This window comes from Epinephelus lanceolatus, chromosome 12 (assembly GCF_041903045.1).
Source record: "Epinephelus lanceolatus isolate andai-2023 chromosome 12, ASM4190304v1, whole genome shotgun sequence".
In the NCBI taxonomy this organism is placed as follows: domain Eukaryota; kingdom Metazoa; phylum Chordata; class Actinopteri; order Perciformes; family Serranidae; genus Epinephelus; species Epinephelus lanceolatus.
This window is the reverse complement of record NC_135745.1, coordinates 27,658,505-27,682,942: the sequence shown is the minus strand read 5'-3', so window position 1 is coordinate 27,682,942 and position 24,438 is coordinate 27,658,505. Positions and strand designations below refer to the sequence as shown.

Here is a 24,438-nt window from a genome sequence, read left to right as displayed (position 1 = left end):
AGCCCTTTAAAACAGCCCAGAGGGTGACCAAAGTGCTTTACAATAAAATAAAATAAAACAGCAAAGGAACAACAGTAAAGGACAACAATAAAAAAACACAAAATAAACATGTCATAACAATCTTAAGTGTTAAAAGCCGTCTTAAAAAGAAAGGTTTTAAGTTTTGATTTAAAAAGACCTAGGTCAGTGATGGTGCGCATGTCGGGGGGGGAGCTTGTTCCACAGTCTGGGTGCGGCCACCGAGAAAGCCCTGTCACCCCAATGTTTGTAATTGGACCTTGGGACCTCCAACAGACCCTGGTTTGACGACCTTAGGGTTCTGTTTCTGACTTGTGGTGTGAGAAGGTCGGATAAATAGGGTGGAGCAAGTCCGTTTAGAGCTTAAAAAACGAATGTTAAAATCTTAAAATCGATTCTAAAATGGACAGGAAGCCAATGAAGAGAGTAAAGGACAGGAGTGATGTGCTCGCGTCTAGGAGTGTTCGTTAAAAGACGGGCTGCTGCATTTTGCACGAATTGCAAACGACTGATGGATGACTGGGAAGTGCCAACATAAAGTGCATTACAATAATCTAGCCTTGAGCTAATGAGGGCATGAATAGCTTTTTCAAGGTCAGCACGATTTAGGAATGGCTTCACCTTGGCCAGAAGGTGCAATTGAAAAAAGCTTTAACCACAGTGTCAATTTGTTTGTCGAACTTGAAGTTACTGTCAAACATAACCCAGAGATTTCTGACCGTTGGACTGAGTTTCATTGCTGTGAAATTAGACATTTCTGTTTTCCCAAACACAATACACTCTGTCTTGTCTTCATTAAGATGTAGGAAGTTGGATGACAACCACTGCTTAATGTCAGCAATAGCATTAGTCAAACTCCTATGTGCCCCGCTTCCCGTTAGGCCCAACGGTAAATAAATTTGGAGGTCTTCCGCGTAGCAGTGGAACGACAGATCGTGCTTCGCTATAATTGAACCAAGTGGCAGCATGTAAAGAGAGAAAAGAGTAGGACCGAGGATCGACCCTTGTGGTACCCTGCAGGAGAGAGAGGTGCTCGAGGAGGACAGGTCACCAATCATTACTGAAAAGCTTCGATCAGTTAAGTAGGAAGTAAGCCACTTAAGTGCAGTGCCACTGATGCCAACATATTCATTAAGGCAAGATAGCAGGATCGCGTGGTCCACAGTATCGAAGGCTGCTGTGAGGTCTAGCAGTACTAGGATCATAGGGCATTTGGCATTAACAGACAGAGCAACGTCACTGTGTACCTTCAGCAAAGCAGACTCGGTGCTATGACGAGATCTGAAGCCAGACTGGAATTTATCAAAAATATTGTTGTTCTCTAACAATGCTTGTAGTTGTGTGAAAACAACTTTTTCTAGAACTTTGGACAAAAAGGACAGATGGGAGACAGGTCTAAAGTTTGATAGAATTGAGGGATCGAGTTGAGGTTTTTTAAGGAGAGGCCAAACCACAGCATGTTTCAGGGCGGCCAGGACAGAGCCAGAGCTAAGAGAAGAGTTAATAAAAGTCAGTAAGGAGGGACCAACAATATTAAACACCTCTACCAACAGTTTAGTAGGAATAATGTCCAAGGGGCAGTTTGTGGGATTCATATGTAGCACCACTTTTGTGAGGGTTGAGATGGAGACTGGTTCAAACTTTTCAAACACAGCAGAGTGTGGCGGAGCAATGGACAGATCGACATTTGAAATGGTACTGGCAAGTTGTCTGACAGTAGTAACTGTCAACAAAAAAGCGAAGAAAACTCTCACAAGTGCTGATTGAGGCATCAGCCAAGACAGAGCTGCATGGGTTAACAACTTTGTTGATTGTACTGAACAAAACTCTGGGCTGATGACTGTTCCTGGAAATGACATTGGACAGATAATGACATTTAGCCTCTTTCACAGCCCTTTGATAGTCAGTGAGGCTATCTCTCAGTATGCCCCAGGATACATGTAATTTGTCTTTTTTCCAGCGACGTTCAGCCTGCCGGCAGCATTGTCTGAAGGCACGAATAGAGTTATTTATCCAAGGGTCTGCTCTCAGTTTCGCTGATTTATGTCGTAATGGGGCGATCGAGTCCAGTATCCTAGAGCAGGTGGAGTAAAAGGAGGAGAGGATGATGTCTGGGGACAGAAGATGCATCAGATCACTGGATTTGAGAAGCTGTGATCCCATGAAGGCAGTGGCAAATTCCCCAGCTGTTGAGGAGGTGAGAATGCGGCGTTGACAAGACTGGGCAAGAGGTTTACAGGCTACAGGAGGGGCTGTGAACTCGAAGATAATGGGCAGGTGATCTGAGATCGCAGTGTCAGACATTTCTCTAATGGAGATTGAGAGCCCACGGGAGATAACCAGATCCAGGATATGTCCAAGATGGTGAGTTGGTTGATCGACTGATTGAATTAAATCAAAACACTCTAAGAGGTTTTTAAAATCCGTAGCAAATTGGTCAGAGGGACAACAAACATGAATGTTAAAATCTCCACAGATCAAGAGTTGATCATGAACAGAAGCAGACTCTGATAAAAATTCTGAGAACTCTTGAATAAAGTTCTTATTATATTTAGGTGGGCGGAACACAACGGCACATAAGACAGAACATGTAAGCTCCATCACAAATAACTGTAGCTCAAAGGAGGTGTAGTTATGTGTGGGAAGGAGTCGGCAGCTAAAATTGTCCTTGAACACAGAGGCAAGGCCCCCTCCTCTACCAGATGCTGGTGGGGAACTAAAGAACCAACATTTGGGAGGGAGGAGCTCAGAGAAGGCACTGTTGTCACCTGGTTTACTCCATCTTTCTGTCAACAACAGAAAATCCAGAAGGTGAGAGGTGAAAAAGTCATTCAGGATGAAGGTTAATAGACGATTACGACCCTGCTAGTATATATAGCTCTTATAATTTCATGCCCTGTTCACCATTATATTGCATACAGTTTTATTTATGTAATTTCCATGTGGTTAAAATGAGTTAAATATTAAATTTTCTTCCCCTGTAGCTACGTGAACCTCAAACCGTCTTCTCCGCTTGAAAAACCTCCGTTGCCATGACAACACAGAAACTTTGACATGGCGTCCCTTTTAACAGACCCGTTGTTTGAGATATCTGGAAACGCTCCTCCACCCAACAGGAATTATTATCATTTTGTTATCACCAAGTCAGCTGTAAGTATTTTTGTAATATTTTCGATCTGTGATTACTTTGGGTTAAAAAACTAACGCTACAAGCTTTTGCTGTCTAACAAGCAGGTTGAGGGTGAGTTGTCATAATGTCTACGGGCGGTGCTAGCTTAAATTACCTAACGTTAACGTTAATTAACGGTAACGTTAACTAGCTAAACCGCTGTAGTTAAAGCTAGCCAACGGACATTTTAATACAACTTGTGTTTGCTGCTAGCTGGTTAACTTAGATATGTTTTGTTATTGCTATGAACTTTCGAGGATAAGTTCAACAGCAGTGTGAACAGAATAAGTACAAGTACACCAAATAAACTAACGTTATTAAAAGTAACTGAACAAATAACACTTAAGTAAGTTAAGTAAATTTAATTTATATAGCACTTCTCACAGAGAGGACTCACAAAGTGCTTCACAAGATAAAATACAAAAAATACAATAACAGAAACAATCCAAAATACACAAAAACAAATAAAAAGTAAAGTGCAGCGAAATACAGAGATGATACAATGGGCAATTAATGGAACGCATGCCTAAACATATGTGTTTTTAACTGCTTTTTGAAAATGTCCACGGAAGAGGCCGCTCTCAGCTCATGAGGTAGTGCATTCCACCATTTCGGTGCATCAGTCTTAAAGGCTCTATCACCTTTCGTCTTTAATCTTGTGTGAGGGACAGTAAGTAGGTGGCCTTCAGCGGACCGCAGTGACCTGACAGGACAGTGAAAGGACACCAGATCCGTCAAGTATGCAGGTGCTTGACCATGGAGGGCTCTGTAAGTGATGGTTAGAATCTTGTGCTGGATCCTGAAATTAACAGGGAGCCAGTGCAAGGATGCCAGGACTGGAGGGATGTGAGTGAACTTATGAGATCTGGACAGAAGCCTGGTGGCAGCGTTCTGGACTAGTTGGAGGTGGTCTAATGAAGTTTTATTGAGACAGGTGAAAAGACAATTACAGTAATCTAGACGTGAGGAAATAAAAGCATGGATGATCATTTCTAGCTCGGAATAAGTTAACATGGATCTGAGTTTGGAAATGTTTTTGAGGTGGAAAAAGCAGAAGCGAGTGACAATCTTGATGTGGTCATCGAAGAGCATGGCCTGATCAAATGTGACCCCAAGGTTTCTCAACTTGGGGCGCACATTTGTACTGAGGGACCCTAAGCAGCTGGCCACTTTAGATGCTGAGGCGTCAGGTGCAATAATTAAAATCTCAGTTTTAGCTGCATTCAACTGAAGGGAGTTAGTAGCCATCCAGTCCTTAATTATATTCATACAATCGTAAAGTGAGTCAATTCCATCGGTCCTATCAGGGTTAAAAGAAAAATATAACTGGAGGTCATCTGCATACATATGGTATGAGATACCTTCAAAATTGCTGATGACATCTCTGAGAGGGAGCATGTATAGCGTAAAGAGGATAGGCCCAAGCACTGAACCTTGGGTCACCCCACAAGAAAGGGGGGCAAACTCTGATTTATGAGGGCCAACGGCCATAGAAAAGGATCGATCAGACAGATAGGATTTAAACCAATGAAGGGTGGTCCCTGAGATGCCTACCCTGTCCCTCAGCCTGTCTTAAAGGATGTGGTGATCAACAGTGTCAAAGGCTGCACTGAGATCAAGCAGAACCAGGATAGTGGATTTACCGGCATTGGAGGCCATCATGATGTCATTGGAGACCCTGAGAAGAGCAGTTTCTGTGGAATGTAACTGACGATAACCGGACTGAAATTTATCTAAGATATTGTAACTGTTCAACGCTGTCACTAACTGGTTTGCAACTGCTTTTTCTAGAATCTTAGATACAAAGGGCAACTTGGAAATGGGCCGGTAGTTACTAAGAACAGCGGAGTCCAGATTGAGCTTTTTGAGAAGCGGCTGAACAACCGCTTGCTTGAAATGGGACGGGACACGACCAGAAACCAGTGAGCTATTGATTATGGAGAGCAGAGATGGACCAATAGTGCTGAAAACATTTTTCAGCAAAGTTGTGGGCAGGATATCCAGCGGACTAGAAGAGATCTTCATAGTGCACACAAGATCTGCTAAGTCTTGTAAGGAGACAGGTGAGAAATTGTCAGTAATTGACTGTTGTTTGGGAGGATCAGGAAGGGAGGAGGAGGAGGGTGTTATACTGGCCTTGACACTGGCAACCTTATTCACAAAAAACATTAAAAAATTGCTACAGTCCTCATCAGAGGACACAGGTAGAGCAGGCTGTTGCACACCAGTAATGCTACTTATAGTGTCAAAAATGACCCTGGGATTTCTCTTGTTGGAGATGATGAGATTTTTAAAATAAGAGGCTCTGGCCACCCTAACAACAGAAATGAATTCAGCTAACAGTTCTTTAAAATAAAGACGATGTACATGAAGCTTGGTTGATTTCCAAAATCCGTGTTAGTGAGCACTTTCCCAAGATAATCCACCCACCTGACAGGTGTCGCATATCAAGATGCTGATTAAACAGCATCATTACCACACAGGTGCTCCTTGAGATGGTCACAATGAAAGGCCACTCTAAAATGTGCAGTTTGATCACACAGCACAATTATAACCTAATTTGTAGAGCACTTAAAGGTGAAGAAAATACAAAAGTGACAATAAAACATAAGCATATACATATGCCTACACTAACTTCAACACTTACATACATGTAAGCATGCATTCATATACACATGGTTGCATACATACATACACTCCCATACACACAGTAAGTCATATCAACTCTCAGGAGAGGCCAATCTGTAAAAGGAAGTTTTCAGATGAGACTTGAAGAGATCTGATGTTCAGTGGGAGGCTGCTCCAAAGGAAGAGCATGAACTGAAAAGGCTCGATCACCCTTTTTCTTTACCCTGGACTCTGGAACAGTTAGAAGACCCAGACTAGCAGACCTCAGGGGCCTTATTGGACACTATGGTTTGAGAAGCTCAATTGTATACTCCTGTGCCAGATCACTGGGAGCGTGCCATTGGCATGCAGCCTGCAGGAATGTCCACCAGAGTTGTTGTTTGTAAATTGAAGGTTCATTTTACTACCATAAGACATCTCCAATGTTGTTTCCCTGAATTTGGAAGTGCATCCAATTGTCCTCACAACCACACAAGTTGGTTACAAAAATGAACTGCAGCTAGGTGAGGAAGATGAGCATGCAGATGAGCTTCCCTGAGAAGGTTTCTGACAGTTTGTGCAGATATTCTTTGGCTGTGTAAACAAATTGTTGCATCAGCTGTTTAGATAGCTGGTCTCGGGTGATCTTGCAGGTGAAGATGTTTGATGTGGAGGTCCTGAGCTGGTGTGGTTCAACATGGTCTGCAGTTGTGACGCAGTTTGGATGAACTGCCAAATGAATCTCTTAGGGCTACTGTGAAACTGCGCCTACTTGGGGCAACAAAAAGGTTTGTCTTGGGTATGTCGGTACAATAGACAAGAAAGGATGGCAGAGGAGATACTCACACACCAATGCAACTGAGCTGGACAGCCACAGATTGCAAGTTTTAGAGTGGCCTTTCATTGTTACCATCACAAGGCCCAGCCATGTAGTAATCATGCTGTTTAATCAGCTTCTTGATATGCCACATCTGTAGGGTAAATGCATTATCTTGGAAAAGAAATGCTCAGTAACATGGATTTTAATACATCGATCAACGATCAAAATTTTCATGCTTAATCTTTTCTTTGTTAAAATATAAATAACTGCTCTGGTGTTGAGAGTTTAACAAAAATGCACCAAAAAAGAAAGCTATGAGTTTCCTTAGCTTGCTGGTAAAATATCTAACACCAGTGATCCTTTGAATGGCCATTACCAGGTGATATGGAGATGGTGGAAGATATCTCCGAGAGCTGTAGACAGGAACTCCAGGCCTGGGGAGGTGAAGGAGTCTCACCAGGACTTGTTGGATGATGCTTGGCTGCAGAGTAAGGACTTCATATTTAGGACTGTGAGCACATATTGCATGCTGCTGGTCATCATGCTTCTACATGCTTGCTCACATGCCAGTGAGCAATGCAATGTTTATCACTTTATTTTCATATAGAGTCTTGTGAATATTGTATGTGAGAGCAAATTGATTGTTTCAATATGGATGACAGGTACAATAATGGGCTTCTTCCCAGGTGAGATCAGTATGGTTTTTGGTCGTGGAATCTTGCAGTACACCAAGGCTTTGTGCCAAGGCCATTATGACTATCTAGAGCGCCTGTCTGACTCAATACTTCTGCGGATAATAAATTATCTGGAACTAGAGGATGTGGGTCAGCTTGGACGAACGTCACGCAGGTTCAGGCAGGTGAGTTCCAGAGACACACAAAGAGAGATGCTGCGAAAGATAAACTGTATCCAGCGATAAGAAACATTAACTCTATTATTGAAAGATTTCACCATTGTACATTTTATCTGCTCTTATGTGAACACATCATTATAAATAATCAGTGATTAAATCTAAAGTAATATTCTATTCATACATTGTTTTAATTGATTGGACATTATATCAGTGCAACAAAATCAGCCCTTATTGTTGAATTCATTATACTTACCACTTCTGCTCCTCAGCTGTGTGGCTCACAGGAGTTTTGGGAGCAGGCAGTGCGGCAGCGCTGCTGCACAGTATCAGCAGAGGAAGCATCTCTGGCGCTTGAGGTGGGCTGGCGCAGCATGTTCTTCACCAGCAAGCTGCAGCTGCAGAAGCTGATCAGCCGCAGGAGGCTGAAGACCAAGGAGCAACAAGAAAGACAGGTCTCTGAGCCATGTGCAAAGATTGAAGTATCTCCTGATGAAAGCTCAGAGACAGACCAGACATCTGGTTCTGAGGAGGAATCTCACCATGGCATTATCCCCCATCTAAGCCTTGGCACTGATCCTGTTGCTGGCTTTGACACTAGCTCTTCCTGTGATGTTGACCCTGACCCTAACCCTGAACCACAGGCTGGCACTGATTCCAGCGTGCTTGTACCTTGCCAAGTGATCGAGGACAGGAAGAAGTGTGCTGTGGCATCACCGGTGCAGGACGATGCAGTGGGCAGTAGTAGAGGAGACTTCTGTGCAGAGCCAGACAAGACACTGAATTAACTCTTGTGCCTGTGTGTCAGGCTTAATGTTGTATCGATATGCCATTTATACACACTCCTCAGCCTGCAAGGAGTTTGAAGAGTGTCAAATCTATTATTGTTTTTTTTTTTAACCTTTGTTGATAATCCTAAAATATCTTAGGATATTTGGGGATGTTTTCATTTGTATGTTGATTGTGCCATGACTTTTCTGACTAAGCACACCTTAATAACAACAACAAAAATACAAACAGGACATTGTAGATCAGATTAATCATTCAGACATATTTTAAAATATTGTAAGTTGCAGATTTAATATACATTTAATAAACAATATGCAGTCGTGCTGTCCGTGGCACCATTCATGAACTAATTCTGAGTCAGTAACTACTGGCCACTTAACAATGAGACACAGCTGTACTTAAGGGACACAAACATGGTAAGTAATGGTGAAGTGTTTATGAGATAATGCATGCTTTGTTTTGTTATTATTAACTTTGACCCTTTTACTTATACATATTTTCATTTTTGAACCAGGTCAGTTTTGTATTCTTAACAAGGAGGAGCTGCTCCAGCTCCTGAGAAATTGCGACATGTTATGAGTCAAGTCAGGAGATGTTGCTCCCTCCTGTCAACCAGTGCCCACAACACTGCAGAAGGGACGTTTCTGTCATCCTTACCAGGTACCCAAGCTCATTCATCTTTTAGTAGAGGAGTAGCACTTTAACACAGAAAAAGCTACTCTTCGGTTTTTAATTGTTTAAACTGAAACAATATGAAGTTCAGATAAACACAATGTTCTGATCTGGCACAAAAAGGTGTCTCCAAAGCAGAAAAAAAAGAAAATATGCCAAAAAAAATTAAAATGCAGAAATGTGATATCTATCACCTTGAATACTGTCAGGTCTGTTACAATTACCTCATGATCTGGATTCAGACAAAAGATACATAATGTCTGTGCAAACAGAAACAAACTGTCCCCTAGGGGGCACTAGCTGCTAGTGTTCATGGTTCATCCTGTGCTCAGCTCATATTGACATCATCAGTGTCCTCTCCTCTGCCTGCCTGTGTCTTGCTTTGCTTGTGTTAGCAAATATGCTGCATTGAAGTGACAATTTTCTGTTCTTGATTTGAATTTTCTGTTACACTGAAAACAGAGTGTTACATTAGAGGGCAAATTTTGAAATGCTTGAAAAGCATTGATTAAAGACATAACCAAAACTGGATTCAGATAGTTTTCCCAGAAATATCCAATAATTAACTGGGACTTTTTACTGTACTTATGTCTAAAGCTTCAATGTTGATAGGCAGAAAACTGTCAGCTTGAGACAGTGTGAGCAGGGATTAGGCAGATGTGAGTGGCGGCCACCTGTGCTCCTGGCCTCTACTGTATCTCTTTAAACTAATTGTGGTTGTATGTAGTCTGTGTTGGCAACTCCCATGATTCTCTCAGTTCTGCCTTGTGTCCAGAGAGCATGTCTCAAAGTCTCATGTCCTCAAAGTACTTCTACCACCTCTGAATAATATCCCCAGCTATGGGGAGCATTTCACCACTCTTTTTTAAAATAGCTAGGCTCTGCCAGGAGGATGAATCTTTGATAAGGCCACCTAGAAGTCACCTTCCTCTTTCCATACCCAAGCTTTCATATCTGCAACTACTTTAGTCACTGACTTTTCTGGCATGTCTGCACCTCCCTACTGAGTCTGGAGGGACGTTACACGAAGTTTTGAACAAGATCCCACCTGAGTCAAAGTCCACAAATCTTTGCCAAATTTTTGTGACATGATGGTTGAAATTATGGACAATGCCCTCTTAATGAGGTATCTCTCTCCACATGTTTGGTTGCTGCTCTATGTAGGAACCTCACCTGCTATCTGATCCTGCTCACTGCCAGATGGTTATCTGTAGGTGAGCTCATTTCCTTGAGGGTCTAGAGCATATGACCTCAGATCTGATGACAGAGCTACAGAGGCAATCACTGGCCTTTTACTCACTCACCACTGAGTGTCAGATCAGGGAGGCGAGTCGCTCAAATCACACCCCTCTAGCTACTCTAGTCCTTTGTAGAATAAGGGTCGAAGTCTTCCAGTGTCACCGTGAAGCCACCAGGCCGAACCGTCCTTAACTCCTGACCTGCTTCACTGTAATGAGCAATCAACAGTCAGTCAGTCTCCCTCTCTAATAGAAGCTGGCACACCAATGAGACCTTTTTATCTGGGAAGTAACTCCATATCTGGCTGCTTCCTCTCCCTTTGTTCAGCTGCAGAGAGGCTAACCCTAAATTCAAATTCTGCTTACACACCTGCAGCAGCCCTTGAGCTCTACAACCAATTGAAACCCTTCATTTTGCATGAATAAGACAAAAAGATGGAGGTCCCACATTCTGTTTTTGGCCTGTGTCCTGTATTTTCAGATCTGTAGGAAATCATAGACTGTGTAAAAATATTGGACGTAGCCTCTGTGATGTCACTCACTGGTTTGTGGACCCCTGTTTTGAAGCCTTGAGTCTGGCATTTTGGTCATTGCCTTTGATTTTCGGTGCCAGAAGTGATAATATATATGGACGAGATGCTGGAGCTGTGGAGGAGGGGGTTGAATCTGACATATAGACTGTGGTGACTCCTCGCAGACAGCATGTCACTCAAAGCAGCCCCACCCTTATTTATGCATAACTTTAAATGCTAATCAAATTAAAGCCTTAATAAAATGAATAAAACGGTTATCATGACTGAAGACAAAAGCTATAGTGATCAACACAGTCTTGTGTACCAGGCTGTTTATTTCTGCTGTGAAGCTGAGCATTTCAACAGGAGGGTTTATGGGGATTGACTCGCTTTTGGAGCCAGCCTCAAGTGGCCATTCAGGGAACTGCAGTTTTTGGCATTTAGCGTTGGCTTAATTTTTCTGCCCCGGAGTTTGCTGCTTGAAGAAAATGTATTGCTACTGCACAGTAGGATATTAGTGTTCTTGCTTGTAGTTTCTTTGCATCCAACTACTGTGTCTTTTCATGCTGTTTTTTTGTATTTACATTTATTTCCTTTCCTCCTTAACCTCGTTTAAAGTGACATAACCACATACCTCTCTTGATACTGATTAAGAGAGAACAGGAACCTTGAGAGACACTGCAGTTGTGTGGGTATTGATTGATAAGCACTCACAGAAAAATCCCTGTTTATTGTATTCACACCTTCCTGCTCTGCTGGGAATACTCTACATCCATTGCCTCTTTTTCTGCAAAGCTTGAGAGAGGCCATAAGAGGATGGAGCCAGACCACGTAAAGACCATGTAGTAAACCATGTGGAAGATAGGATGAGTATGCTCTGCCCATCTTAACCTTTACTCCCTCCTCAGGCCAGGCTAATCCTCCCAAGGTTAGAGCAGCAGGCTGCTTTAAAAAGCAAGTGTCCAAACCAGAAAGGGTCAAGAGTGGAAAAGAAGAGTCACTGAAATGCCTCTCATGTCTGTACAGTATGTGCTTCTGCTCAATTTCTCAATAACTCTCAATCACCCTTGTTGCTACCATATCACTTAATCACATATTTCATTTTACAACAGTAAGGCTGGTGCCAAACACGTTTCTTGAATGACTTAATTAATTTTTGATGGGCCTTCAATGACAGTTACACGGCTCAGCTGGGATCCTCCATTGAGGAAACAGGAAAACCCACAGAGTGACGTGTGAGCTCTCACCGTAGCACCCTTGGCTTTCCCTGACCTGGTAAAAGATGAAGCCTATGACCTCTTTTCATCCACTCAGGAGGCTTAAGTGCTTTACTAGCACTGTGATCCATTTACAACATGACTGACATTTAACATATTTAATATGGCACGTCTCTAAATGGCAAGGTGCTTCTCTCCTCGAAAACCCCCCCAATTAAATCTTGTATTGTAATTTGGTGGAATATTAGTCAAATAATGGAAGTTACAATATAGTTTGTCCTTTCTTAATGTAACCTGTCAGTATTTTTTTCCTTCTGGGGCAAATCCAACCAATAATGATCTAATTTCATTGATTGCTGTGTTTTTTTTTTTTAATTTCCACTTCCACACCAGTCGCTAGGTGTTGGTGTCTTCCTGGTATTGAAGTCAAAAGGTCTTGAGCTCGGAGCTCACTGACGGCAAGCAAAGCCCTTGATCTTGTGCGGGGCGCTGACAGCTTGAGACTATTTGAGAAAGGATGAGCTAATATTATCTGAGGTTTATCGTACTGAATTAGCCTACACCACCGTAGCTGTAGTGTAGGGTTACTACCAACACAAACAAAGGAAAGAAAGGGTTTTGTTTCAAAAGCTAAGACCACTTGTCTGATTTAGTGCAGAGCTGCAACAGTGAAATGCCAATGTTAACTTAATGTATATAGTGTATACAGTACAATACAGTATATGTATATATTTATGCAGTCTGATATCAGACTTGTGATACGATGAGACTACAGATTGATGTAGAAAGCTAATGTATGTTCAAGCTCAATCAGAAACATACCTGTTTGCCTGGAATCTTTTGGCTTTCCTCTCCTGTGTGTAGTGTAGTATCACTGTTAGGTATCAGGTGTATCACTGGTTCTTAGTTTAACCTCACTTCTGTCACATGACTGAGGTTAATTCCTTAGGCTTTTTATAAACTGACTAGTAGAAAGAAGCTCTGGTGCCACCACTGAGCTGAACCTCCAAGTCTGTGTTAACTCTTGATTTTAACAACACCAGTGAAAAAGAACATTATCAACTTGCAGTTTTTATGGTATTCTTAAGTCAGTTTAATGCAATTCAGTTGCTGAAAGAAGCAGATTACCTGTACTTGGTAGGTAGACGGTGGGGAAACTAGTTAGTGTGGTCATGTAACCACTGAGCACTGCATCAGTTACTTGTAATGTCACCTACTACATCCCACTGAGCACCTAATGTTACTAATTTCATGTCATTATTTATTTCATTATTTTTTACACTTCACACATTATACAATTCCAACACAACATTTTACTGTTAAAAATAATGCTAAAAAATTAAAAAACAAATATAATGCTAAATATATGCTACAATCTAAAACATACGTGACCAAAAAGCAGCAGTGAGAAGAAAAAAGATATTTTGTTGGCTGCCCAGTTCTCAAAAGAAATAACATAAATGATCTACTATATATGGTTTGTCAATGCTTTTAACGTCCTTTTGTATATATAGCTCTCATATAGTAAATAATCTTTTTAAAAAATAATTAAAGAATAAATGCATTACTCTTCAATAACTCTAATTCACATATCTGTTACACAGCGGCTTATTGTGAAATCACTCGATTCGGTGATGTGTAAAATAGCATTTTGGATTACTCCGTGTGTGAATGTTTAACTGAGTAGCAGGTGACACCTAGTACGGTAGCCTGGGCAATTAGTGTGTTAATGGGTGAAAGTGACAAGTAGTGTAAAAGGGCTTTGAGTAGTTGGAAGACTAGAAAGGTGCTATGTAGGTGCAAGTCCATTTACTAATTAGGTCATTTTGCAAATACCTAGGAAAATAAGCTCTTTAACCCTTTGAAACCTGAGCAAATTGGCTTGATTTTCTACAAGGACATGGGAATAAGGCATTAAGCAACGGAAGAAGAAATAACCCCCCAAAATTACAAGAAATTAGTAAAAAGAGAAAATTAAAAACAAACAAATAAACAAGGAGATGCCGTGGGAAAATTGCATAAAAATCATTTAAAAAATAATACCATTATTTTAAATATCTAATAATAATAATTAAAAATATAGTGTTTCCTTAGCTTTTTTTTCTGTTTTCCCTGTTTTCCCGACATTTCTTACCAAGTTGCTCATTACCTTCTTTTCCCATGTTTTTGAAAGAAATTGCACCAATTTGCTCAGGGTTCAAAAGTTAAATACTTGTAAAAGGCATCTGAAAGCAGCACAGCACTATATATATTAACCAGATAAAGGATTTCAAGTCACTGGACATCTGGATCTTAAGTTATCAGAGAAACAAGTTGAGCAAACGTTACAACGTATTGTAGTCATTAAATCAGCCAAATCTGGCATCTGTATGCATCCAAATTAGCATATACTCGCAGCTTACCTTGTAGTGATGGCCTTTACATCGTATGTGCATTTTAATGGGACGTAGCAATAATGTTAGAATATCTGAAATGTTCAGAGTTGTTACTGTAAGTTGGTGGTCAGTGATGAATGAAGGTAAACGATGAGAATGAAAGAGCAGATTAGGAGTAAGCTCTCTGAAATACCTGCTCTGTTGAGACTGGGAGGAAAAAGAGAAGATGGGTTGTTAGATTGTAGACCCATGGTTTAATATATGGACTGCCTCAGTGAAAATATTCATCAGTATTCTGCTCAAGGCTCCAAATGCAATCTTATTATCTATTCACATGCTACAAAAAACCCATGTAAATGCCGAACCAAACAGGTCTTTGTTCTCTATTTTCTCACGACGTTTATTAGAGGAACCTCCGTTAAGTACTATGACAGTTTGTTAAAGGTGTCTTGCTCTTTGCAGAACATTTTCTGCTTTCTTTTGAGTCTTTTACTGTGTCTTACAATTTACTGCACAGTCAAAGAACCCATTGGTCCACTGTTAGAGACTACAGAACACCATGAATAAATATAGAGGTCTACAAAGCCTCTTAGGACAGAGCCCGCTTACGATTCCCTTTCCGTGCACAGCATCCCTGAATAGTCCACACAAAGATCCTTAAGCCAAAATCCCTCCCTGGTATTTAATTCTAAATTAGTAATTACTGGGTGTGTCAGTGTGTCTTAGGTTTGCAGGTAGGTTGAGTGAAGGAGCTCATTTGTGCGCTGGCTTTGGAGCAAATTGCACTCACACAGACGCACTCATTCTGAAAGACGCTGAGGGTATCCGTGGGGAGCCACTGAAGAACCCAGTCACTTAGGGGGAACAGACCACATACAGGCGCCAAGATGTGTGACATGGGGGGACTGGATAACCTGGTGGCCAACACGGCCTACCTAAAAGCCCAGGGCGGAGATGACAAGGAGATGAAAAAGCGCCGTCGAAGCTTGTCTCTCCCCAAGCCGGAGCAATGTGCTTCAGTACGAGCGTCCATTGACAAGGACTTTACGTCGCTTTGTGAAAAGCAGCCTATTGGCAAAAAGTTTTTCCGTGACTTCCTGTCAAATACTGCTGAGTTTAAGCTTGCCGCTGATTTCCTGGATGACCTGTTGGACTGGGATCTGGCTGAAAATGCAGCAAAAGAGAAGGCACGCAAACACATAATGACAACATATTGCAAGGCCGACTCCAAGAGCTTCCTGACCTTTCTATCTGGAGAGCCGGCTGAAAAACTCAAGTCTGTGACAGATGCCAACTTTTCGGAGGTGATGAAAGGCAAAGTCCAGGACGGTGTAAGAGAATTTCTTCAAGGCAAACCCTTCACAGATTACCAGGCCAGCCCTAACTTTGATAAATTCCTCCAGTGGAAAGAGTATGAGAAACAGCCTATCAGTGACAAATACTTCTATGAGTTTAGAACTCTTGGCAAAGGAGGCTTCGGGGAGGTAAGAGCGCAGACACACACATCTACATAAAATTTTATAGAAGCCTTTTGAAATATGTTTATCTCTTAATGCTTCTTTTAGTTGCAGGACTCCTTCGATACGATATGTTATCAATTTAAAAAATATGTATTTTCATTAGATTTTGTATAATATGTGCAAAAAATTAACCAAAAAATATATATTTAAAAAATGCATTCAACATCTTTTGGTATGGTAATGATGGTGCTACAGTAGAGTATTAGGACACAGCGTCATTTCAGTCTTATGAAGCATAAGAAAGGATATTGTAGGGCAAGAGATCATACCTTACATAACCATGAGGATTCCCCTTGTCTCAAAGTGATCATGAAGATACGTGACATGAAGGCCTGCCTCATGAATTTTAGAAAATCATGGCTTCTGTCTCATATAGTAACAAATACAAATTCAGAATGCAGGAAGTAGTGGGCTTGTGTTGATAAAACTAGCTATGTGCTACAATCGCTCAAATACTGACTAATACTGTAGAAGATCTTGTTGTCTTGTTGAGATCAAGATCTCTTTTTTAATTCAGATGTAAGCACGACACTAGATAAAAAGCAAACAAACATGTCAGCAACTAAGAGCATTGTTTCAATGTTGTCTGTTTTGAAAGAGAAACTGCAGTGTAAATATATCAACGAGCAGTAACTGTGTAAAACAGAGATGAAAAATAGTATGAGTTTTTAGTAATAGTCATCTCAAAGACTTGACATTGATAAGAGATACCTGATGAACATCAGAAGCAAATTGTTATCTCCTCATGGCACATACCGTGGACCCACAACTGAGCCTTGAGGAACCTCATTTCTTTGTCGAGCTCTTCCTGTAGCAACAAGCTTAAGAATACAACCTAAAATAAGGCAACTTACTAAGATGAGTGCTGTGATAGAAGTGTAGAAAGCAGTGTAGACATAAAAAAATATTACAGTAATGTTTGTAACAGTATATTGTTAGTTAAAACGACAATGAAGGCTGCTACTATTACCTGTGTAAATCTACTGTAACTTTGAAATACTGTTTTCTTTCAAAGCAGCCAAAAAAAACTTCACTCGACAAATAGCTTTGATACTGGGCAATCATTTTTAAACTGCTAATGTAATCTACCAAGCAGTGCCACGCAGTGGATGAACCTGATCATCTGTACACAGGGAATGAATGATACCAGAACTTAAACTTTATTTATTTATTTATACAGCACCTTTTGTGCAAATCTACAATACAAGGTGCTGAGCAAAAATCAAAAATGCAAAGAAAATACAGTTATACAATTAAAATAAATGACAATGCAAGGAAAAGACAATACAGGAAATAGAAGGGGGCAGAATTAAAAATTAAGTTATATTCAAAAGAAAAAATAAGAGGTGAAAAGAGTTTAACAAGTAAATGTTTAGTTAAAGATGTAGTGGCAAATAGGGTGCCAAGACACAGCTGGAAAGGGTCACGCTTGACTGACTTCTTGAACCAACTTTCTTGCCTTTAGTCTCAATAGTGATTCTATATTGGTGTTATGGAGCAAGACTGATGATAAAAAGTATCAGTCAAATCTGTTTTTTTTTTTAAAATTTATACTAAAGCAGATATCATTTTTATTGTCACAATTTTTCCAATAGGAGCTTTCATTCCCATGACACTATCGGATATGCAACGTTCATATTCAGCTTGATACCCATAGACCAATCTTTGTTTCCATGTAAAATGGATTCTAGTTAATTTCAGAGAACTTGTTGAACATCAGTAATAAAGAAGTCCTGTTTTTTAACAAAGCTGTCTTTCTCCAGGTGTGCGCTGTTCAGGTGAAGAACACAGGGCAGATGTACGCCTGCAAGAAATTGTGTAAAAAGCGACTGAAGAAGAAGGGTGGAGAGAAGATGGCCCTGCTGGAGAAGAAGATCTTGGAGAAGGTTAACAGCTTGTTTCTGGTCAACTTGGGCTACGCTTATGACACCAAGACCCACCTGTGCCTTGTTATGACCCTGATGAACGGAGGAGACCTCAGGTACCACATTTACAACATGGGCTACGATGGCAAGGGCGTGGACAAGGGCATTGAGATGAAGCGCATCATCCACTACACGGCGCAGATCACCACTGGCATTCTGCATCTGCATGAGATGGATATCGTATACCGTGACATGAAGCCGGAGAATGTGTTGCTGGATAGCCAGGGCCAATGCCGACTTTCAGATTTGGGTCTGGCCATAGAGCTTCCTGCAGGGAAAACCGTCACCCAGATGGTGAGTAGATGTACACACAACAGTGATACCATCCCATGTTGCACTCTCAAAGCCATTAGGATGCTGTTAACATGAGATGACTTAGCTGGATGATGTCAGCAATGATAATGAGAATAATATTAAGATTTTACGTCATGGCAAGAGATGTCTACCTTAAAGGGCCATTTCATCTATTATTCAAAGTCTTTTAAGTTGCACACAACAAAGGGCGGATGAGGACTCTCCCCTGATTCTGATCTTTAAATCAACAAACATTTAGTCAGGTGATCATCTACATGGTATGACTAAATTTACTCTTACACAAACTGCAACAGAAAGAAAATACAAAGAAAGAGAGATCACCTCATCTCCACCCTGTCTGTGTTGACCTGTGTGAGGATGAGGCCGGAGCTAAAAACTGTACCAGGCTTGGACAGGCTGTCTGTCCTGGTGGGGTTTTCACTTTAAATCCGGACAGGGATTACTGGATTGCTTAAAGATCTGTGCAATGAGTCTTTGAATCCATTATATAACTCATTTGATCCTTTAGCAGCCAGATTATAGCCTGGCCATTTATAGGCCACCATTTTGTTTAGGGGCTGTGTCAGAGACCTTGGAGGTCCAGCACTTGTTAAAGTAGCAGTCAATAAATAAAAGAGGGTTTCCCCTCAGCCACTTGGTCGCAGAGATTTAGTTATTCCTGTGAAGGCGTTACCTTCAGAGAGTTGCCTTGGCTGTGCTGTAGTGTGTCCCCATGACACTTTACAAAGCCTATAGCCTTGTGGGTCTTCTTGCCACGAGAAAGAGTAACACAGATAACATATCATCAATGAGTTCTTGCAGGGGTTCTAGTAATTGTGTGAGAATCACTCAATGATATACAAAGAAAGTTATCATTGACAGAACACCCCGATGGCCTGTCAGATAAATCACTGAGCTTTAAAATCAGCTGCTGACAGAAATTTATTATGTAGAAACGTATTATATAGATTATATAAACTTAATATACAGATGGGGCATGATCACAAGCTAATAAAGTTACTGATTACTGATAGAAGAATCTAAGAATGACCGGATGACCACAACATTATTATTTTCAATTTTTTTCCTATTTTTGTCTGATAATACCTCCAGTATATTACACCTCACCTGCACTCACCTACGGATGACTTGAAAAAAGATGGAGAATTTAGCAAGAGGGTTTCTACAGGACTTACTTGGGGTAGCAAAGAGTAAGCCCTCAGCTCCATGAAAGTCCAGTAAGCTCATTATCCAGTACTCTGATGCTCCTCAGCCAGCTGAAGTGACTGGGCTGGCTTGGTCCCCTAATCTTCTTAGTGGGCATTACACAAGTCTGTCCCTGATTAGATTGACAGATCCAGGTAAAAACCTATGCTGAATATGTTTAGACATGTCAGTTTGCAACAGGTTGACTTTAACCAGGCTTAAAAAACAAAAGAAGGAATCTGATCCTTGAAACTAAGATCAGATTAATTTGGGTGATGTTTCTGTAACGTGTATGATCATACCTGGAAGAGATTTACCCCTTGTGGTTGACCAGAGGGTGTAGGGTCTTTATTCATCAACACATTTCAGATGAACAGAACATAGTTGCAAAAAGCCACCAGGAAAAGCTGAAAATAATAAAGATCTAAAGATTTGCATGTTAAGGGACATGAATGAAAGTATTGGGACATAAAAGTTTTGCATGCAAACCTGCTTAGATTTAGTCAATGGAGTTGGAGTAACATGCCCTCACTAATCAGTCAGAGGGTTCATGTCTTGTCCCATGTTAAAATTCAGCTATTGAAGCACCACCTGTACCATCTGTCATGCAATAAGAAAATAAAGTTTTAAGAGCTTGTTAAACAAAGCTCACTGTCCTCATGATACCAACACGACACTTCACGTGTAAGCTGTGGATCTCCTAAGAAAGGTTTCTGCAGCAGGGTTCCTTCAGGACTTGCTTACAGTAGTAAAGGGCGAGCTCTCGGCTCAGTGCCAGTTTGCTGTGTCTGTGCATTAATTATACATTAGAGGCATGGTGATGTGCTGTCTGGATCTTACGTACTTCCGCTAGTGGCTGTAGCATCCAGAAATGGCCAGCCTTTATATAAGAGGCTGGACAACTCTGTCAGTGTGTAGACACACATGACTCTTGACAGGTAGCAGGCTTAGCATTAGGATTAGGGCTGTAGGTGAGGTCATACAAAGGGAGGGAGGGAGGGAAGCAGGGGAACAGAGGGAAAGGTGAAAGTTATATAGAGTAAAAAGCCAGAAAGAGAAAACATTAAGTAACCCAGGCAGCCGTTCTGTGTAAGACTTTGTCAATGGGGATGCTTTTGTCTCCCAGTTTTTAAGTGATGTCTTCTTCCACAAGACATCTCTTTCTGTTCTTTGTGTCCTTTCCTTTTCCTTTTGTGAATGTGAAAACTGAAAATCTACCCACCTCTCTCTCCTCCAGGCTGGTACCGGAGCATACATGGCCCCTGAGCTCCTGAGCAAAACTCCGTACAGGACATCAGTGGACTGGTGGGCCCTGGGCTGCAGTATCTACGAGATGGTGGCCGGTTACACGCCTTTCAAAGGCCCCGAGAGCAAGAAGGAGAAGGTGGAGAAGGAGGAGGTGCAGCGCCGCATTCTCAATGAGGAACCTAAGTGGGAGCACAGGTGCTTTGATGCTGCCACCAAGGACATCATCCAGCAGTTCCTGAAGAAGAAAATTGAAGAGCGCCTGGGCATGAAGTAAGAGGTTTACTACTCTTTTAAGCCACAAGCAACCCACATACAAACAGCGGCTTAGTGAATCTGATTTTCTCATCAACATTCTGTGTCAAATGGGTTTTTATGTAATAGTATATTTTTCAAAATGACATCTGAAATCAGTTCCACGTATAATTTGGGATTCAAATACTTTAACTGGTAGATATTTACTGGCATTCTGGTGCATTGGATGTTAGGATACTGAGATTAGACTAACCATGTGGCCACTTCTTGTTTCATTTAACAAGAAGTTAACATAGTAGTTTTGAAAGTAGCCTATTTTTTTTACCTTCTCTTTAGAAACAACATGGAGGATCCCAGGAAGCACGAGTGGTTCAAGACCATCAACTTCCCCCGTCTGGAGGCTGGGCTGGTTGATCCTCCATGGGTGCCCAAGCCCAACGTCGTCTACGCCAAGGACACCGACGATATCGCCGAGTTTTCCGAGATCAAGGGCATCGAGTTTGACGCCAATGACAATAAATTCTTCAAGGAGTTTAGCACAGGCGCTGTGCCCATTCAGTGGCAGCATGAGATGATTGACACTGGACTGTTCGATGAACTCAACGATCCCAACAGGAAAGAGGGCGGCGGAGATCCTGACGACGAGAAGAAATCCGGCACATGCATTTTACTGTGAGAAGCCACACGTTTGATATACCAGTGATAATCCTCCATGATTTGTTTCAGTCAGACTGATCCTTGATGTAAAAGATGAATCAGGAAAGAGGCGAGCATGATCGTCTTGTTGAGAAACATGTATCATCCCTTCTCTTTTAAGGATGCCCAAGGTTTAGAGATGCACAGCTTTGGAGGCAAGGTTTGGTGAAATATGGAGGATGTGATGATGAAATTTGAGCATCATGGTTCTCAGCTTCTTTTGCAAATATCTAACAATGTAGACTTGCAACTACAGCTAGGAGTAATTTATGCAACCTACTCATTGAAGATACTACAGTTAGATTAGTTAGTCGAAGGCCTTTGTGCCATGATTACTATATTACTTAAACTGTTTCTAACAGTGTTTGCAGTAGTATTACCTGCTGCATTCAACACTGAGCTTTAAACAAATTGGAACAAAAACACGTGGAAATACATTTTAGTAACCTATAATGGATTATGTAAAAGTTACAGCATTACTATGCCCTTTATTGATGCCATCATACAGTCACAATGTTTCTACAGTGCAATTGTGGCAGAGATAGATCTAGTGTCTAATATTGCATGTTATGATCCTAAATTTCATCAGTAAGGATGATCACGGCATTTACATCCAGTTGGTTTTCCTTCTGCCCCGACACATTAGTTTTATAAAAACTATAAAAAGCGATTGTATGTATTGTAAATAACGAAGTATATCTATATCTATGCACAATGAGAGAAAGGCTAAGATGTAAGTCATCTGAAATTTAGGATTTATTTTAAAGAAAATGATACAGTTCACTGAGTCCCTCTACTGTTGGTGCTATGAGGCTCAACTTAGTGAGAAATGGAGACGGTTTAGTCCTGGGATGCTGGGAGAAAGATAAGTGCAGGAAGTTAATCGCTGCATATGAAGGAAGAAAACTTTAGAGGAGCTGGACAATAAATTCCTGGACCAGGAACATGCAGGTTGCCCCGTCCACGGCCATGAAACGCGGTGACACTTCAGGGCTGTGTTTTTTAGTTTGAGATGAGTGTGAATCACTCAAACTAGACCTGAAACACACTCCACTGTTGTGGTCGTTAAGCTGAGTAGAGAGACTTGGGTTAGTTCAAAAGAGAATCGTTGTTATTCTTGTTTACGTGTCTCAGGGTAATTAATGCTTAATTTTTTGAATTTTCAGATCTTGGACAGAGTTGAGTTTTTACGTTAATGTTAATAAGATATAAATATATATATATATATATACATATATATATATATATATATGATACATGTACTTGTAAATATAAGATGAAAGGAATTGCTACTGTAGAAATGTCAGATGTAAAGCAGAGATTTCTTTGAATCTTGAATCATTTGAATGAATTAAAATATGTCTTTTAAAACGTGTTTGTCTCAATATGTTTGTTGTAGTCTCGAGGTTTAAGAGCACATGTACCAAACGGTGCCATGTTACTGCTTGTTCTCTGTGCTATTTATAACCACAGAGAAAGTGCTGCTGAGGGCTCTGGAGTAAAACCTAAAAATATCAGCTGCATTAATCCCTTTCAGGATGCTGACTACAGCCAGGCTGTGCTCCAGGCAGCCGCAAATTGGCAAGTTCAACTCTTAGCTGATAAGGCGATAACCAGTGTTATCCTTGCGCCTTCTTTGCTTAAACCAGCTTCAAATCCCCTCAGGTACTGAAGCATCTCAGTGTTAGTGCCAAGCGACGGGTATGAGCAGAAAGAAGAGCTGCAGTGCTGACCTGAGAAATGTTATTATACCACATTTTTATTTATTTTCTGTTTTGTTTTTTTTTTTGAGAAAGAAAATGCTGCATGAATTAAAGTTCAATCCAAAAATCAGCCGATTGATGTGAGTGCTGAAAAAGGGAAAAGTGAGCCTACTGATGTTTCCTCTTTTTTTTTTTTTTTAGCAAATCTTTGCAAAATAGTGGAAACATACAAACACATAAAACACAGACTACAAGAGATCTTTTCAGACTTTCATGCCTAAGTAGTTTCAACATTTACAACATCTCCCAATTTATTTTCTTTGCTTCTCAGTCTAACAAACAGACAGATGAAAATATCTGTTTGCCACTATGTGTTTACAGCCGTCTAACTCAAGGACAATAAGAGTTAAGGAGACACCAAGGTGGATTCGTGCTGCAGCTAAACCCCGAGAGAGATTATCTTAGCAGGACTCGGGTACAGACTGCTGTTGGCAGTGAAGGACATAGCGGCTGCTACTGCTTCAGGGCGCTGTGGGAGCTGGATGGATGGAGGTGCTGTGAAATCCGAGCAGACAGGTGTGATCAGACGTTTTTTTTACACTGACCTCTACAGCTTATGTTGTCTTTGGGGGGTTCAGTTACAGGTACAGCTACCCACACAATGATGAGGATATAGTCTGAGTTTAAGTAAGCATCTAAATAATTACAACTGAGTCAGTGTACCTGAGCCAGGTGAAAAGGACAAAACAAATCTCAGCATCTACCTACTGAGCTCATTTCTCAGTGGCTGTCATCTGATATTGCTGAAACCAGTGGCACGTTGAATTATGTGATTTGTTGACATCGATTTGTGTGGGCAGGGAAACCACAAACTGCATTAAAGGGAATTAAAAGCCTTGCTAACACCCTCAGTTTGTTTCCCTTTGGCAGCACCATGTTCCACTGACAGCTTGTTCTGCCTGTCTTGTTTCTGGCTCCCTCCTGTGGCTGAAGATTTGTGCTACAACGTTGTGCTGTCTCTGGGGCTCCAGCCCTGAATGATTTGTTTGCATTTGGGGTCCTTTTCTGAACTGATGCATGACAGACGGGTATAATTCAATGAAAGAAAGAAAGATGAAACTGTAGCTTATCCTGAGTAACTGGGTTATGATGTCTGGAAAGAGTCATTGCTGTTGAGTTCATCAAATGTATTTTTTATCACTTTGAGCATCACGAGCCGAGTGCCATCTAGCTCCATTATACTGGAGAGAAGGCAGACATCTCTACGGCTGATATATCCAACACTCTGCAGCTCACACCAAAACAATCCAGACTGATAAACAGCACT

General features: G+C 41.1%; 2 protein-coding genes across 2 annotated transcripts; both read left to right on the top strand.

The window, feature by feature from the left end:
* The first annotated feature begins 3,065 nt into the window (after positions 1-3,065).
* Positions 3,066-8,575, top strand: fbxo36b (F-box protein 36b). The gene is made up of 4 exons (XM_033650337.2): positions 3,066-3,168; positions 6,994-7,102; positions 7,301-7,473; positions 7,737-8,575. The coding sequence occupies exons 1-4, from the start codon at positions 3,073-3,075 to the stop codon at positions 8,250-8,252; spliced, it is 894 nt and encodes a 297-aa protein (XP_033506228.1). The 5' UTR covers positions 3,066-3,072; the 3' UTR covers positions 8,253-8,575.
* A 6,391-nt stretch (positions 8,576-14,966) lies between these two features.
* grk7a (G protein-coupled receptor kinase 7a) lies at positions 14,967-22,782 on the top strand. The gene is made up of 4 exons (XM_033650336.2): positions 14,967-15,751; positions 17,551-18,006; positions 20,450-20,730; positions 21,049-22,782. The coding sequence occupies exons 1-4, from the start codon at positions 15,155-15,157 to the stop codon at positions 21,386-21,388; spliced, it is 1,674 nt and encodes a 557-aa protein (XP_033506227.1). The 5' UTR covers positions 14,967-15,154; the 3' UTR covers positions 21,389-22,782.
* The last annotated feature ends 1,656 nt before the right edge of the window (positions 22,783-24,438 follow it).